At 42.1% G+C, this 18,741-nt stretch overlaps 1 protein-coding gene across 1 annotated transcript in view; it reads right to left on the bottom strand.

Moving 5' to 3' along the window:
• The window catches only part of CFAP61 (cilia and flagella associated protein 61), a 255,956-nt gene that overhangs the window by 39,631 nt on the left and 197,584 nt on the right, over window positions 1–18,741 (bottom strand). The window contains exons 22-24 of the mRNA XM_012657219.1: window positions 17,626–17,953; window positions 16,173–16,264; window positions 10,119–10,324 (exon numbers count right to left, since the gene is read on the bottom strand). Coding sequence (XP_012512673.1) covers window positions 10,119–10,324; window positions 16,173–16,264; window positions 17,626–17,953 — 626 coding nt within the window. The remainder of the gene's footprint in view (window positions 1–10,118; window positions 10,325–16,172; window positions 16,265–17,625; window positions 17,954–18,741) is intronic.

Genomic DNA, 18,741 nt, shown 5'->3' with positions numbered 1-18,741 from the left:
TCGCTCTGTGATTGCTAGTTTGCCATGAAACATTTACCCAGGCAGGCCCGTTCCTTCTCATGGCTCAGTAGACTGAGAACACGATTTCTGAAATATATTTATCTTTAACAATTCCAACAACAGAACAACTCTGTTGTTTCTTGCAGTTTGGGAAAGAGATATTTATATTAAAGCACTTTAGTAGCCTTGTAGAGAACCATTGGCTCATCAGCTCTTAAACTCAGAAATAATAACTGTCAACCACATGCTGCCAGATCAGTTTGTAATGAGGTGGAGGAAGGAAATCTATAAAGGAAGGACCTCAATTCCTGCTGCACAAGTTTGAAAAGAAAAGTGATATTACAAAGATGCTTCGAGTGACAGAAGTCAGTTCTGAATATACCAATCGGCTCTCCTGAACGCCAGATCAAGACATGGGATCTGACGATGAGAGAGGATGTTAATAATCAAGACTGTCTTGGATAACTCTGGCCAGGAAGTGGAGGTTGCCTGGGGTTTGGCCAGATGAGCTCTAAATAGCATGAAAAGATAGTGGGAGATGGAGTCTTTATTTCAGCTAGCAAGGCCAAGTGCCCCTTGCGTTACCTGTAGAGTGACCACCAGCCCCAGAAATCTTGCCTGCCTTGCCCTTTCCCCCACTCTATCCTCCTCCCCTTTGGCCGTATTTGGGGAGAATTTTTTTTCAATTGACCCCCACAAAAGCAGGTACAGAGAAAAATCAGTTCCTCCTATCCACTGGGCCTTCTCTGAGCACCCATCTGTTAGCTACCATATCAGCATGTCAATGGACTCAGAGCCAAATGGGGCTGGTGATTAGCATTTTGGGAAATGATTGTACATAAGGCGCTATGCCCAACACCACCCACTACAAATACCATGAAAGCGACTGGCCCACAGCAGCACTGCCCAATATAACTTTCCACTACCATGGAAACGCTCTGTTCTGAGCCGTTGGTATGGTAGCCACAAGCCACGTGTGGCTGCTGACCATGTGAAATGTGGCTAGCGTGACTGAGGGACTGAATTCTTAACTGTATTTAATTTTAATTAAAATTAAATAGACATTTGTGGCTACAACTGACAATCACAGCAGACAATGTAGGTCTAAAGTATTTGTAATTACTGACAATGAATGAAACAATTTCCAAAGCAACTTTTAAAACTGTATGATATTAGATTCTAGGCATACTTCATATCTCAAACAGTTCATAATTTCAAATTTCTAAATGATATTCAGAACCTATTTGGTTGCTTTGGGTACCCAGTGGTTTGAAAGGCAATCATCTTTAAGTGTAGCATTATAGAAACATTTGATCCTTTCTTTGCTATGAAGTACCCTGGGAGGGACATTATTGACTCTAGTTTTAGTATATTATTACTCTAAATGACACACCAGATTTCTCACTTATTTAATTCTTGGTAATGACTTCTCCCTAAGTAAATTTTTTTCTCGGAGCACAACTCTGGAAACAAGCGAACTAAGTATCATGGGTACCCCTCCATATAGACAATTTTAAAAATAAGATGCAGCAGGCACATACATTGGATGCGATTCTAAAACATTGCTCATTTAAATTATTAAAGGAAGCACTATATTTCCCTAAATTTGTATTAATTTGGGAGGGAAAAGGAATACTGTAAAATGGCTGGAAGTGTTTTTGCCTCTCTGTAAAGGCTTATATCGACTTACAGCAAATATGAACTCATGAGCTAAAACAATTACAAAACTCTGCACTTGTTTAATACTTTATAGTACTTTTTTTTCATCCTTTTGGACTTGTACTTTAAATACTTTCATATCACTATCTACTTTTATCCTGTAATGTGGGAGGACTTATCACAGATCATATCTTCATTTTATAGATGAAGAAACTGATGCTCAATGAGGTTAACTGGCTTTTCCAAGTTCCCAACACAAATAAGCAACAACACAGGAATTTGAACCCTCTCTCTGACTTAGTCTAGAGTTCTTTCCACGCTAAGGAAACGGAAGTGACGTCTGCTCTTACATGCTGTAGGAGTTTCAACCCAAATTCTCGTGCACAGGAACAAAGGTGGTGGTGAGGTGGCAGCTGAGGAGACGGGGGCTATGGGTAACTTAGAGGGGGCAGTGGTGGTCTCACTATAAGGTATTTCTTTGTTTTTATAAAGCTTGGTGAAACGTTTGAATTTCTTAAAATAATGTTGCAGATATGGTCCAACAGACGTGTGTGAATTGTGTCTCACACTTTATGTGACTTGTCCCATGTATGGTTCACATTCCAGCTCTGTCTTCCAGGATGCAGGGCCGCCCCTGGGCTGCAATTGTCTCCCCCAGGTATTAATGTGTGATTTAAATATACACATTTCCTTCCAAATAATGAAAGCATTAGTTTTCTTTTATAGTAGGAAGAACACCAAGTTCCTCTGTGTTAGGAGGTCATAGTGCCCTCCTGGCAAGGGCGATGTCGCTATGGGAGTCCTCGTTGAACAAGGCTGGTAGGAAACGCCAGTGAAGAGTTTTCTGTTAGTAAACCTGAGCTTCCCGCTCCCCGCCCGACTGTTGATTGATGTTAACTGGTACTGAATATCCTTGCTCATTCTTTACATTCTCACTAAAAAAAGCCTTTAACATAAAACAAAATCTTGACTGTTAGGTGGGACACTCATTTTTCTTTCATTCATTCATGGTCAGTGTCCTCCAGGCAAAGATTCTTACTACCACTAGTGAGATTGAGGTACTCGAAATAAGAATTTATATATTTGTGATACCTCAAAACCATAGAAAAATCTCAATCCAGGCCTTTCTGATATATCTTAATACGATATGCCAAGTGACATTTTCATGACAAATGACGTAAATTTTTTTTTTTTTTTTTTTGGGGACAGAGTCTCACTCTGGTGCCTGGGCTACAGTGCTGTGGCGTCAGCCTAGCTCACAGCAATCTCAAACTCCTGGGCTCAAGCGATCCTTCTGCCTCAGCCTCCTGAGTAGCTGGGACTATAGGCATGCGCCACCATGCCCGGCTAATTTTTTCTCTATATTTTTAGTTGTCCGATTAATTTCTTTCTATTTTTAGTAGAGACAGAGTCTCACTCTTGCTCAGGCTGGTTTCAAAATCCTGAGCTCAAACAATCCGCCCGCCTCAGCCTCCCAGAGTGCTAGGATTACAGGCATGAACCACCGCGCCCGACCCAAATGACGTAAATTTTTAAAAATCCTCCATACTTTATGCAGAACTCCATGTGTTTGTCACTTTTAACATTCATTTCTGACTATGTGAATGGCGTATTTGTTTTTCTTCCACACTATAGTCTTTGGCATGACAATCTTAAAGGACATGTCTTGGCCATAATTTCAGGTTAGTTCAAAACAAACTCATTTTTCATCCCAGAAAAGGTTAATTCCACACAAATATCACAGTGGGAAGATGGGGGGAAGTGACGTATACTAGAAAAGACCTTAGTTTTTTTAGGGTGTTTACATCCCAAGTACAATACATTTTGTTAAGTACAGTCACCATACTCCACTATCAAACATTGAATTTATTCCTTGTGTCTAACTGTATGTCTGTACCCTTTAACCCACTTCTCTTCATCCTTCCCTCTCCCTGCACTCAGCTTTCCCACCGTCTGGTATCTATCATTCCACTCTCCACCTCCCTGTGATCAAATTTTTAGCCCCCAGATATGAGAACATGCATTATTTGTCTCTCTGTGCCTGGCTTATTTCACTTAAGATAATAACCTATAGTTCCATCCATGTTGCTGCAAATGACAGGGTTTCATTCTTTTTTATGGGCAAGTAGTATCCCACTGTGTGTATACACCACATTTTCTTTATCCATTCATGCTTTGATGAGCACTTAGGTTGCTTCCATGTCTTTGCTATTGTGAATAGTGCTGCAATAAACATGCAAGTGCAGGTATTTCTTTGATATATTGATCTCTTTCCCTTTGGGTAGATACCCAGGAGTGGGATTGCTGGATTGAATGGTAATCCTATTTTTAGTTTTTTGAGAAATCTCCACGCTGTTTTCCACAGTGGCTATACTAGTTTATATTCCCTCCAACAATGTGTAAGAATTCCCTTTTCTCTCACCAATATCCACTATTTTTGTCTTTTTAATAATGGCCATTTTGACTGGGGTAAGATGATTTGTCATTGTGGTTTTGATTTGCATTTCTCTGACAGTGAGTGATGTTGAGCACTTTTTCATATACCAGTTGGCCAACTGCATGTCTTCTTTTGAGAAAGGTCTATTCATGCCTGTTGCCCACTTTTTAATGGGATTATTTGGTTTTTTTCCTGTTGAGTTGTTTGAGTTCCTTATATATTCCAAGATCCCTAGTTTTAATGAGAACAAGATCAGCAATAAAAATGAACACATGTTGTGTCAAATGGACTTTGGCCCCATCCTGGTCTATGTTTCCAGACTGAAGGACGACCATCTCTGGAACAAGTGAGGTTCAAAAACTGAGGTTCAGTCTCATAGCCTATGATAACAGTAGGAGAAACACTGCTGGGTAAGGATCTGCCTGTTGGAGTAACAAGGCCAGAGAACGATCAGTGCGGAATCCCTGGACCAAGTATGTGAGCAAACCTGACCTAAATTGCCTTTTATAAGGTGCAGAGATAGACTATAATTAAATGACTGGGCAGCAAAACGAAGAGAATGGACTTTGATTTTAGCAAATCGCTTGGGAAAGGATTCTTTACAAGGCTATCAAACAGAACTGGTATTATCTGAAATAACACAGACAAACAAGAACACTTTAAAGAGTCTACTGAAAGGCAGGTTGATGACTTGGCGTATGGCCGGCAGGGAAGCTCGTGAGGGAAGAGTATATTGGGAGAACTATCATCTAACGCCTTTTAGGTATGGACAAAAAAACTGAGAAGTTGGAGTGGGCAGTCGTAGTTGAAGAAGATTTTGATAAGTCTGGGGAAAATGGGCACCTGGAAGTTAGTGTGCAGTTTACTACTGGACACAGCAAAAGACTGCTGACCACAGGGGAATGGAAAAACATTTTCAAGTCATGATGAAATGACTCCAACTGAAGTTGAATAAATGAATGAGGGGACCACCTGGGTTTGCAGCATCCTGCTTTGCCGCTCCAAAGACAGAGAGAGCGCAAGGTGGCTTTCCTAAGGGAATAACTGCTGGTGCCTCAGCCTCAGCGTTGAAAAAGGTAACGGTAGCCTTTTAAAGGGCCTGCTCAGCTCCCATTTAGATTATTGTGCGCGACAGCACTTACCCACTAAGAATAGGCCACTGGAGTGTTCGGGAAAGTATGGAGGAGGATGCAGGGCGTCTCAGGGCAGTCTTTGAGAGCTGAACACGGCAAGATGTGAAAAGAGGTGATTTAATCAAGGTTTCTGAGTATCTGATGGGCTCATACAAAGAAGCTAGGGCAAGACCTATTCATGCCGTGAGAATAAACGATGTACAGACTATTAATTAAGGCAAAGGGAGGGGACAGATTCAGTGTGAAGATTTTCTTTTGCAGAGTCATTGGTAAGTGGAGGTAAAAGAAGATGTGCTGGAGTTAAGAAAGCAGAGAAGACCTGGGCCAGGCCCCGTTAAGGTCCCTGGCAGGTCCCTGGCAGGCAGCATCTCAGGAGGCTGCCTCAGCCTCCCTTCGCCTCTCCACCCACAGCTGCCGTGTCCTGACGTCTCCAGCACCCTCAGCCAAGTTCCTTCCGCCAAGTTCCCGAAGGGAGGAGTGGTGTCAGCAGGGCCAGGGCAGGAGGACTTTGCGGGCAGGGGGACTGCAGTGTGTGCATGTGTGTGAGCGTGCGTGGTGAGACACAGATGCTCTTAAGGGGAAGTTGGGAAAGGGAAAATTCTAGTAACATATTTGCGTGACTTTAAATGCTGGTTGGTTCAGAAGGAAACGAATGATATAAAATTGGCTGTATTCTTTTTCCAAAGTGATAAATCAATCGATTGATCAATTCATCTCTCTCTCACTCACACACACACAAATACAGAATCACTAATGGCGAATTAGTTCTCTCCCTCTTCAGCGCTGACTGTTTGTACTGCTGCTCTGAGGTCAAAAACAAAGAACAAAATATAGGTGGGATCCAAGCCAGCCCCGGCTGCAGACCCTTAGCTGCACTGTGGCTCTGTGACAGCTGCCCGCCTGCGTGTCACTGTGTCTGGCTGCTCGACCGCCACCTCGTGTCCCCATATGGCTCCAAGCGAGCCACTCGCAGGCAGCAGGGTCTGCTCGGGAGGCCTTGACTGCCACGGCACCACCTGACGTTCGTGGCTGCCACCGGTCCTGTCGGCACGGCCCTGGCCTGCACTGTTCTGGCCCCTGACGGAGTGAGACTAGATCCAGGGACGTGGAGAGGAAGGATCGAGAAGGCTTCTCTGAATGTGCAGAGGAACTGATCCTGGAATCAGGCCTGACTTGCGGAACAACGGAGCAGCTGGATAACGCCCAGCCCTCCCTGCATCTGGCACTGCCTCAGCCGCGGTGGATGGCAGTGCGCAAAGGAAACGCGCCCGGGTTTGAACAAGAGATCTTGCCGGTGCTGCCAAGGTCAGGAAAACAATCGGTAATCATATCGTGGCCAAAATCAGCTAAGCCATTCACCCTGCTTGGAAAGAGCCTTGCCAGCCAGTCTGACAACAGACAGGGCGGCACTGCTGGGCCAAGAGTTAGCACTGGGACCTGGCAGTGTTTTGTGGCACTTGGGAAGAATGTGGCCGCAGCTGCGTGTGCACACTGACACACGTGTGGGAGTGACCGACAAGGCAGGGCAGTGCTCTCGGGACCTCACTTAAAAAGGACACTGAAGGGACCATCTTCCTGCCCCAATTCTTTCTGACAGATGTCAGTCGGCAGCTCCCGACACCCAGTGTCGTCCTGTCTTATCTTGCCATCCCAAACATTCACTCTTAACAAATCAAATTAACTTTAAAATGATCACTATCATCAGTTAACAGCTGTCCCCCACTAATCTCAACTCACCAAGTCTGTCCGTTTCAAAGGAGAAACAGACCAGGCAGGGCTTTGAATTTGGTCAAATGTGAAAACATTTTTTTTTTTTCATAGAAGGTTCTTAGCATATCATTCCTCACCAAGTAAAATTTTTCTTTAACAAACAACTGATTGCCCTCTAAGTCAAATATTTTGGGCAAAGTTGACAGCAACAATAAAATCCTATGAACAAGGTGAGGAGCAAATGAATTCATTTTCTAAATATTTATATTTTTCTTTGTTATGAGTATTATTTTCTTTATGACAGGGTCTTGCTCTGTCCCCTGGGCTACAGTGCAGTGGCATCATCATAGCTCCTGCATCCTTAAACTCCTGGGCTCAAGTGATCCTCCCGCCTCAGCCTCCCAAGTAGCTGGGATTGCAGGTACATGCCACGACGCCCAGCTAATTTTTCTATTTTTTGTAGAGACAAGGTCTCGCTCTTGCTCTGGCTGGTCTCGAACTGCAGAGTTCAAGCAATTCTCCCACCTCAGCCTCCCAGAGTGCTAGGATTACATGCGTGAGCCACTGTACAGCTTCATTTTTCTTTATTTAAGATAAATATTGGAGTCAACAAGTATACAAAGATTTGAGGAAGGAAAGTCCACGATTAAAGGATTTGATTATTAAAATGTAGCTTATATTTGAAAGCATTAGGAAGATATTCTTATACATAAAAGATTTTAGGAATTAAGTACTCTTTCTGGGGAAAAAGTAAAAATCCATTCATGATAAAAATGCCCAGCAAGCCAGTAATCAAAGGGAACTTTCTTAATCTGATAAAAGGCATCTACAAAAACATATACAGCAAATATCACACACTTATATTGAACACATTCCCTCTGAGATTAGAAAGGGGCAAGGGTACCATTCCTCATGATTCCCATGATATTTTTTACTGCAAAGCTTTGTCAATGCAGTAAGACAAGAAAAATAAAAATTATAAAGGTTGGAAAAGAAGAAACAAAGCTGTCATTATTTGCAGATAATAAAATTTTTCTATGTGGAAATCTAGAAGAATCTACAAGCAAATTATTTGAATGAATGAGGTAGTTTAGGAAATTTGCAGGACACAGAACCATAGAAAAAATTAGTATATTTCTATATATCAGCAACAATCAATAAGAAAACAATACTTATAGTCGCAATTAAAACATAAAGCACCTTGGGATCATATCAAACAAAAATTGTGCAAGCTATTTATGGGGAAAATGATAAACCTTTACTGAAAGACATTAAAGAATACCTAAATAAATCAAGACCTCTACTGTGTTATGATACTAGAGTCAATATCAAAGATGTCAATTCTTGCCTAATTGATCTAAGATTTAATGCATTTCCTATCAAATCCAGTGGGGCTTTTCAAAGAGCTTGACAAGTTGATTATAATAAAATTATTGGAAGAGCAAAAGGCCAAAAATATCCAAGACAACCTTGAAGTAGACAGATTAAATTAAATTAAGAGTAGTTGTTGACACCATAAAGAAAGTAAAAAGATAAGCCTCAGTGGAAGACTTGCATATCCTGTGAGCAAGCAGTTTTAGGGCTAGGGTATTGTAGAGAAATCCTGCATGGGAGGTATGTTCACGACATTCACGATATTGTTTATAATGGCACCAAACTAGAAACAATTTAAACATCGACCAACAAGAAAATCCATGAACCGTGACACAGTCACGTGACGCAATACTTCTATATGGCAGGGAGAACAAATGAACTATAGCTACATATATCAACAGGGATGGTTCTCACAAACATAGTGCTATACAGAATGGTGACTTTCTTTAGTAAGCCACAGATTTGATTCAAAAGTAGGCAGAATAAATTAAATATTATTTAGGAAATAGTACATGTATATGTGCACATCTTTAAAACAAAGTTTGGGAAACTAGTACTCTCAGACCAAATCTAGCCAGGTTCCTATTTTGGCCCTCAGATTAAAAAGTCCAAGGCCCTTCTGAAAGACGCCTGTTTTCGTAAATGAAGCTTTGTTGGTACAGAACTGTGTTCATTAGTTTATGTATTGTCTATGGCTGCTTTACTTAACTCTGCAAGTGCAGAGTTAAGTATTTGCAACAGCGATCATGTCTGCCCTTTATAGAAAAAGTTTGCTGATCCTTGCTTTACAGGAAACAGAACGCCTAACTCAAATTCAGGATAGTGGCTACCTCCAAGGAGACAGAGGTGAGTGTGATCAGAGAGGGGCTTCCAGTAATTCCAATAATTCCTGAGGTAAGGAATTACTTCTTATCGTAGGTGGTAGGCACATAGATTTCCAGTATTATTTTCCTCTAAGTGTACATACATGTTTCACATACTTTTTTGTTTGTATGATGTATTCTACAATTGAAAAAATTTTGAGAGGGAGAAGATTGATTCTGATCCCAGCAGTCACCCCTGTGGGCATTGAGAACACTAAAATTCTATGATTTACATTCTACATCTGTTATCTGGTACTATCTGGCTCTGTCATTGTCTTGTTTTGTGGATAGACGGAAATTCTCCCAACCTTGCTAAGCAGCAGGCTACATTTGGAAGTAGCTTATCATTCTAAAATTCTATGCCTTCCTAATGGTACAGGATGAAGAGTGTCGTAGAGCTTGAAACTACAAAGATTTGGATCACTAGCCTCACTGACCTGTCAGTGTAGGAATTCCCTCACCGATATCCTGGACGAATGGTGGCTCCAGTCTGCTTGAGCACATGCTGTCAGGAAGAAGGCTGAAATCACAAACATCTTGTCCTATGGCTGTGGAGTTCCCATCAGGACCAGATTCTTCTACATCCTGATCCCAAATCTACCTCTTAAGTTTCTGACCACTCCTTTTAGCAGCCCCATGTGGAAAGGGACTTGAATATCATCTCATCTGAGCCCATCGTGGTGGGCTTGGTTGCACAACTGGGGTCCAGGCCACGAGAGTCAGGTGTGCACACATCTGGAATCCATGCACTTCCTCCTATGACCCTTTGCTCTCCAGATTTTTTTTTTATTATTATTATATATTAGAATGAAATCTCTGCCACTCCTGCTTCTCCCAGGGATTTCTGATTTTCTTTCTGGTGCATCATAACACACATCCCTCATTCGTGGGACATTATAGATATTTATGTTTCCCCATAGTCAAATGTAGTGTCCAGCTTACCTGTAGAGATCTGGGATCAGATTGTCATTATACCGAGCACATAGGTTGTTGAGGAGTTGCTCGTGCTGCCCAAACAAGCGGATGTAGTTGGAGACAGGAAAAGGCTCCTTAGAGAGGCACGTGATAGTTTCCACCATGTTATACTTGTTAATGTGAATTCGGAAGTAGGTCCCATTTTCCGCACTACCTGTTACTATTTCTAAACCCTGGCGGCGGGGGGAGAGGAGGTGGATCAGAAAAACAACATTAGAAACATTTCTGGACGTTGGGAACTTTTATCATAGCAATTTATTTTTCAAATAGAACAGATATGTTATAGCTTATCGCTTGTTGCAAATAACAGTAATAGATATTGACTGAAATCAACAGAAGATAACAGTGTGTCAGAAACCACATACTTGGACTTAATGACTAAATGTTCCTCAGGATATTTTAAACTGTGATCGCATTGTTCTGGGACTCTAAATTAGTTGCTAGGTTACAACCAATCCTCTGTTACTCAATACCTTACACAGCTAATAAGTGGAACTGGGTTTATTCTCTTATCTGAGGTGTTTTAAAACTGCTAAATTTCTTAGTTTTCACAGCACTATTTTGAGAAAAAAAACCCTAGTCAAAAGTGATGACAAAGAATTTCAGTTATTTTAAAGAGTACTTAAAAGAAGCAAGTAAAAGGCAAATCCCTTATGGCAGGGTTTGGGGAGGGCCAGTTATTTCAAAAGGTCTGTTCCCAAAAAGAAAGTTCAAGACCATCAGAAGTACACACATTCTGCAAGTGACTTTTTAGTTTATAAATTGTTAAAAGTATGGATTTGTGGCTTTACGCCCTTTAGAAACTGGCTAAAACTGCCATATGAACCCAGATGACAAGGAAAGATGCTGCTGTATTAAATCATTCCATGTCATGACTACTTTTTCTGTTTCAGCCCCTGATGGCTACCGACCTACCAACTGGAGACATGCCCCCCACTGGCTCCCGCAGTGGGAAGCCTTGTGGACAAACATAGGTTTTGTTGGTACTGACTGAACCTTCCCTTTGCCCTTAGACTCTGAACTTAGCACACGGTAACACTCAATAAATCTTTTCTGAGTGCATATAGATTTAAGCTTTTACTCTGAACTTGAATGTGGCATTTAGAAATCCAAGGCAAGTTGGACTACTACACTAATCCCAAACATTTACTCAGTCCTAGACATCGCCTGGGGATTTTGTCTAAACAAGGACACCCAGTTTAACTTTTAAATAAATAGAGGCAACTGGTGGGTGTTTGGGTACCACACAGCAGAGCCCCGAGGAGGACTCAGCCAACTGTAGAGGCACAAGGTGAGATACAGGAGGCACACGGGGGCGATTCTGGGCCACCCCAAGAATGTATGAGAAGTTGGATATTTGGGGGTAGGGGAGGAACAAATGCAGTTTAGGAAAGGGGTTGGGGGATGGTGCTTCAAGGGAAAGGCAAGAGGTTCATCATCCATAGAAATGGGTGGACACAGAGAGGAAATCCGTAGCAAAATGTTTAAAAAACCCCCCAAACTCAGTAAGACATTATCTAACAAAACAATGATCCATCCACAGTGGAATGCAATGCATCCAACAAAAATCAGTCTTCAAATATATTTCATAACAGGCAAATATGTTCACAGGATATCTTATAGTACAGAAAAATAGTTTACGAAAATGCACAGTGCCATTCCATTTTATTTTTGTATCAACATTTTAATGAAATTTTAATGGTCATTTTCTGTGTTTGGGAGACTAGGTAATTTTTATTGTTTATCCTTATGGTCATTTGACTATCTGCAGTTTCTAATTTTTACATAATGACCATCACTTCTAAAATGATGAAAAGCTTTTTTTTAATACTCTGGCTGCGCTGTGGCAAGGAACTAGACTTTTGATGAACAAATAGAGAGAAATGAAACAAAAAGCAGAAGGAGCACTGGGAAGGAAGGAAGGAAGGAAGGAAGGAAGGAAGCAGGTTACAGGCAGGAGTCTCTGAGGCTTGTCGCAGGGCTGGGGCTTGTCTGGAGGAGAGTGGGGAAGAAGCCAGGCCAGAGATTCTGGTTGCAGGTGGCTTGGTCTCCTTTGCTGATCATCTGTTCACCCTCTGGTCTTGCCACAGTATTTCTCTGGTGCTAGATGCCCCAATGGTTTTGTTCATTCAGGTGTGTTTCCTCAAGTCTTGACTTCTCACACTAAGCAATGAATCCCACCTCCCAGGGTGGGGGCACGAGAATATTAAACACTATTTCAGAATTAAAATACATATATAGACAGTGAAGAATTTGGCCTATCCGTGCATTTCTAAGATTACGTACACGACTTGAAAGACCATTTGAGTTGAAGCCAGCAGCATTGGGCTTGGTCTCTTGCCCCCAGGGGTAGGTGTTCCCTTTGCAGTAAGGGACAATTTGGTGACAAAGGGGGAAACCTCAGGTGAATGAGTGTCTGAGGAGGTAGTAAGGTGGCTGGGTGTCTGGGAGAAGGATACCAGCAACAGCTCTGGCATAGTTTTAGCTGCCAGGTTTCCCCAGGCCTCCTCCTCCTTTTCACAGTTTCTTTATGCTGTGATTAAGCATATGAGTGATTAAGAAAAGGGAACCCAAGCATGAAAGGGGCACACCTTGAAATCCACCCATGTGGTTAACAAAAATTGGACTTTGTAAAGAATTTCACTAAATGCCCCATCTTGAGCTTACAAGGACTTCTTTGTGTGTAGGAAGGCTGTTTTGGATTTCATGAACTTGGCCAAGACTGAGCACCTCCAGATCAAGGGCCACGGTTACTTAGCTGGTAGTGACTTGACAAGGTCACGAGGAGCCCTGGCAGGTTGCTGGCTGAGAGGACGGAGAGTCTGAGCGTTGCGTGACCCTCAATGTCAACCTGCTCCACAGGTGTGGTATCATCATCAGTGTTTTCAATGACTTCTTGTCATGGATCTGTTGCCTTTTTTTTGCTCTTATTTTTTAAAGACTGAATAACAATCTTTGGGTCTTTTTCAGCATAATCATAAACATATAGTGATTTACAGCTACGAGGGCTTAAAGAGTCCAGAAAGCAGGCACACTACAGAGAAAGCAGAGACAAGGTTGTACTTATGGCTGATCTTAACTATGGAAGGAATCCTGTCCATTTTAATGAGATTTGGCACTATGTCAGCATAAACAGAGGGGCTATGCTGGGAACTTAGAATGCATAAAAATATTTTGCAACTGAAGTGAAAGACAATTCACCTATAAAGGAGTATCTCAGACACAAATACCCTCATAGCTTGGGTCATTCCTATTCACAGTCACTGACAGATCAGGAAAACCCAGTGAGGTCCAGAACTCTTTCTGCTCCTCCTCACAGAAAGTGGCTGCCCTAAAGGACGACACAAGGCACACCCAGCCCTACCACCCAGTGAGGGATTCTGGGGTGATTATAATCATTTTACACACTTTCCCATTTGGTGGGGTGTGTCTAGTTTCTTCCTTTATTTTAAGTATATAAGTAAATTGTTAGAAAATTTGGATCTTGAATTTAAGATTTTGATGAAGTAAATGGTTCTGATATGGTTTTTACTTTTCTTTTTTCCTGAATACAATTATCCTTTTGAGTTCCTTTATGATTTTGACAAAGGTTGGAAAACGGCTCTGAAATTCATGCCAAATGGAAGACACAGGATTAATCAGACTTGGTGTTCAAGAAATCAAGTTCCCAGCTCTCGTCATGAACACACAATTTTAAATTTAATGGTATCCAAGGCAGAATTTGTTGTGACAAATTTCTTTATTCTGTGGTGTATAAGCCAACAAAGCATGTGGACTGGAATCTGTAAATTAGTTTATTATGTAGACGACTCGGGGTCCCCTTTCTTCCTTTTGTCAGGTTACTTCCCAAAGAGCTCATGAATTACTAAAGTATCCTCTTACTTAAATATTCCAATTAGTGAGTACTATAAAAGTCTGATAAGATTCATCTGCACTACATTTATTGTAAAAATAGTAATTCAGTTTCTCTAGTGAAATGTTGTTCAATGGACTCTATTCTTGATCAATTGGCTATATTTAGGCGACGGCCTGACCATTTTGGCAAAAATTTCACTTAATCAAATTAATTCCAACTCCAAAAGATTGCCATGGAGCCATCCTACATTTTTTTCTTGGATAATAAAATGGAAAAAAATCTGTTTAGATCTTCTGTACTAATTAAAAAGGAGGCCCACCTGGCAAAATGGTTAATTAAAGTCAGGGGTCCTGTTCAAATACTGTCATAGCACCAGCCAAAGAATCTATTTAAGTTGCACTCTTATTAAAACTCTCATTATCTAGAAACCCCTTTTGGCTCCTCCTCTGACTTTATTCAGAGAGAGAGAGAGTGTCAGCAGTTCATAAATAAATGACACTGCATGTAGGAAATTACTCAGTGTCCTTGAAGAATCTGGTTCTGTTTGAAACCAAGTCCAACATTTTCTATCTCTTGTACATATTGGACTCGAGTTACTTATCTATGATGACTAAAGTGCTGAGCCTCTGGACACTCAGGATAAACACTATCCTGTTCAGTTCATGCCCCACCTCGTTGGTGGCAAATTGTATTTTCCAAAGATGGCCACAACAATATCCCCATCCTACGTATCACATACCCTTCTGCAATATGACCTTGACACTCTTCCCATTGAGAGATGGACTCTCTGTCTCCGTCCCCTTGAATCTTGGGGGGTTGTGACTGCTCTAACAGGGAGTATGAGGGAAGTGACACTGTGTGACTTGTGAGGCTGGGTCACAAAAGGCAATGCTGCTTCCAACTTGCTAGTGAGAACACTTGCACTCAGAATCCTGAGCCACCACATACACAGTCTGATACTCTGAGGCCACCATGCCGTGAGGAAGCCCAGGCACACGGACACCCCAGGTGGGAAGATTCTGGTCAGTACTCCCTGTCTTTGAGTAATTCCAGCCCAGGTGAGTAAAAAGCCTTTGGTTATGAATAAACAAGCCCTTGGATGACCGAGACCATTGATCTTGACCTGTAGTCTTCCCACCTAAGGCTCTGGATATTGTGGGGCAGAGACAAGCTGATCCCGCTGTGTCCTGTCTGAATTCCTGACCCACAGAATCTGTGAGCAGGATCAAATGGCTGTTTTATGCCACTAAATGTTTTTTACATAGCAATGGAAACTGGAACACCATTTGCTATGACCCTATGGTTTTATTTATTGTAGGAAAATTTTGCATTGGGCCTTGTGTATAGAACACCTAAAAGAACCTGGGAAAGGCCTAAGGGAAATAAGTTTTAAACACGTAGCATCTATCCTTTTCCCGGAAGACCCAGGTTTCATTATTTATCTGGAATTATGATTAAAACAACAACCTTCACCATTGACTGGCTACCTGTTTTGCTCCAGGCAGTGTTTATTTATATATCTTCCCTAATAATCCCAGAAATACAGAGAAGGTGCATAACCTGTTCAAGGCCCCGGGGAAAGCAGTGGAAGAGATGAGATTCAGACTTCCTGAAGGGAAAAGGGTGAGAGGCTCATGGCCTGTCCCATTTTGAGTCTGCCACCTTTTAAGGAATTTTCCAAAAGCTTCCACTTACATTTCATTGGCAAGAACCTGCCAGATGGCTGACCCTATCCTCAGGAAAATCAGGGACATGTGTTTATTTTAAGTTGGTCATATTGTTAACTCTCAAAAATATTCAGGAGAAGAAAATGGAAACAGAAACTTAACAGAAGTTAAGTAAGAAACTTCTAGTGTCTGCCTCACTGACTACAAATCAGATGTGACACCTCAGAAAGGAAGTCCCTACTGACAACGAACCCCAATCTGGGACCACGTGTCAGAGAATCTTATTAGAGCTGCTCTCCAACTGACCCACCACCTGTGTTGTTTCTGATTACCTTTAACTCAGGGAAGTCCCACTCCCACACCTTCTGCTTTTCCTGGATGGCCCTTCAGGCGTAATTGAGGGTGGGAAGGGAAACAGGCTCTGAGTAAAGAGTTTCAACCTCCTGTAAATAAAGTTTTATCTTTGAAAACAAAATGAAATTCAGAAATAATACTTACGAAATTAGGCTGTGCCATTAGTATCGCCAAGGGACATGGGATGGCAGGCTTGGCAATATGCAGGTAATGGTAAGAGCCAGGAAGAATGCCTCCTAAAGGAGATGGCGAGGATTCCACATTTGAAATTGATCGTTAATGAGACGGGTAACAGAGCTTATATTTTCACCACAGGACAAACGGAGATGTCTACAGCAATGTAGGCTCCTCAAACCTTCCCACTAGAGTTCTGGTAATAGCAAGGAACTCCCTGGTGTGCTTGAGCTTTATTTAATCAAAGCAATGTGAATGTGACATGATATCTCTTAATATAGTCACCAATGCTCCACGATGTGCCAAGCTGATCCTGTGTATATCCTGTGATTATCCATAGCTCCTGGCACCCTAACCTATTCCTGCCCAAACCAGATCAAGACCTTCAAAAGCCTTAAGTGTTGCAATGTCATTCCCATTCCTCAACACTTCTTTAATATGTAGCCAAAATATTAAAAAATCGAACTTAATAAGGAAAATCAACAAAGGTCTTTGCGGCTTTAGAAATGATTGTTATCAAATTCTTAATATTTTTCACTTGTTCCTGAAGTCAGCCTGCTCCAGCTCTGGTTTCTGACGCCCCTCCCTTCTCTCGCTTGCCCATGGCCACCACTTTTCCTAAGGTCTCGCCTAGAGCAAGAAGCAGAGGAGGATCTCGCTGAGGCCATCTAGTTAGGAAGAGAAAGACAAGGACTAGAATGTGGGGGCTTTTGTTTCTTTAGTCTGATGTTCCGTTGTTTGGATTAGGGTTCGTGGACACCCTTAGGGTCTATGTGTGGCCTTAGGGGTTCATCTCCGAACCTTCTGGAAGTGAACGTATGATTTTGTAAATATGTGTGCTTTTCTGGTAGAAGGTCCACAACGTTCAAAGGCACCATTTTCAAAGGTATCTCTTGCCCTTAAACATGATGGAACCCTGCGCTACTTAGGAAATCATCTCCTTAGGGGTCGACAAGGCTTAGCAGTTACAGTGGGCTGATTTACAACTGCAAAATGGTAGAACTTATCCATCCAGATAGGACACTAAGGACTTGTCTGCCTGGAAGGGTTTCCTTATCTCTGAACTTACAGTAAGAAAGTAATTTTTGGGTAAGATGTCAGGGTAAACCACCACTCACCAGCTCTGAGACTTCAGGAAAGTTACTGTCATTCTTTAGACTGTTTTATGGGGACCACAGTTAGGATGTGGCCCACAATACATGCTCAAAATGAAAAGGACCAGGACCATAATAATAATAATTCCAGGTTCATAATAAACATTTAAAAAATGAGACAGACCCCTCTATTATCTCTGTGGGCAACACGCTGAGGGACTGAGGAGCTTCCTCGGCAAGCCTAAGAGAAACACAGAGGGATGGTCTGAATGCTGACCCAGACCCAACCTGTGGCTTCACCAAGGGGAAGCAGGCAGCCTTTTACACACCTTGGATCTTGGCACCCTTGTACATGGGGATGAGCCGGTCAAGATCAGCGGGCGGCTCAGTCACAGGCTCAAGGCTTGGATCAAAAAGATTGAGCATAGCCGCTGCCAGCTGAAAGCCAATTTCTTTGGAATTGAAGTTGCTGTGAGTCCAGTCGTTTGCGTAATATCTATTGGAGAATTTGGTGAGGGAGCCAGCAGCTCTGATAGCTGTATCGTTGGTGTGGAAGCTGGTATCAATCACGAGTCGACCATCATAGACAAGACATGCGTCATTCAATGCTTTAAAGGTTTCGTAATCCACATTCTTCTCACAGAAGCTGAAGAACATCTACGAAGTGAACAGTCATGTCATTACTCAGTTATCACTCTTCCCAAGACTCCAGGGATTTTATTATTAAAAATCTACTGAAAGTTTGTCATAATGTTGTGTGTGCGTGTGCACATGTGAGACAGGTTGTCTTGGGTATGAAGAACAATTAAGATCAACAAATGTCACTCTTTTTTTATCAATCTAGACATCCAGTGGAGAGAAGGATGCCAAGTGATGAAATATCTACCACGAGAGTGAGACTTTTCCCCCTTTTATGAAGACCTGACCCTCCGCATATTCTCCTACATTTTATTTTTATTATTTATTAATTAATTTATTTATTTTGAGACAGGGTCTTGCTCTGTTGCTGGGGTTAGAGTGCAGTGGCATTGTCATAGCTCACTGTAGCCTCAAACTCTTGGGCTCAAGCAATCCTCCTGCTTCAGCATCCCAAGTAGCCAGGACTACAGGCATGTACCACCATGCCCAGCTAATTTTTGTTTTGTTTTTTCTTTTTTTGAGACAGAGTCTCGCTTTGTTGCCTGGGCTAGAGTGAGTGCCGTGGCGTCAGCCTAGCTCACAGCAACCTCAAACTCCTGGGCTCAAGCGATCCTTCTGCGTCAGCCTCCCAAGTAGCTGGGACTACGGGCATGTGCCACCATTCCTGGCTAATTTTTTCTCTCTCTATATATTTTTAGTTGTCCAGATCATTTCTTTTTATTTTTTAGTAGAGACGGGGTCTCGCTCTTGCTCAGGCTGGTCTTGAACTCCTGACCTTGAGCCATCTACCCGCCTCAGCCTCCCAG

The sequence above is a fragment of the Propithecus coquereli genome, unplaced genomic scaffold, assembly GCF_000956105.1.
Source record: "Propithecus coquereli isolate 6110/MARCELLA unplaced genomic scaffold, Pcoq_1.0 Scaffold533, whole genome shotgun sequence".
Taxonomy (NCBI): domain Eukaryota; kingdom Metazoa; phylum Chordata; class Mammalia; order Primates; family Indriidae; genus Propithecus; species Propithecus coquereli.
Note: the sequence above shows the minus strand (reverse complement) of the source record. Positions and strands in the feature narration are given on the sequence as shown.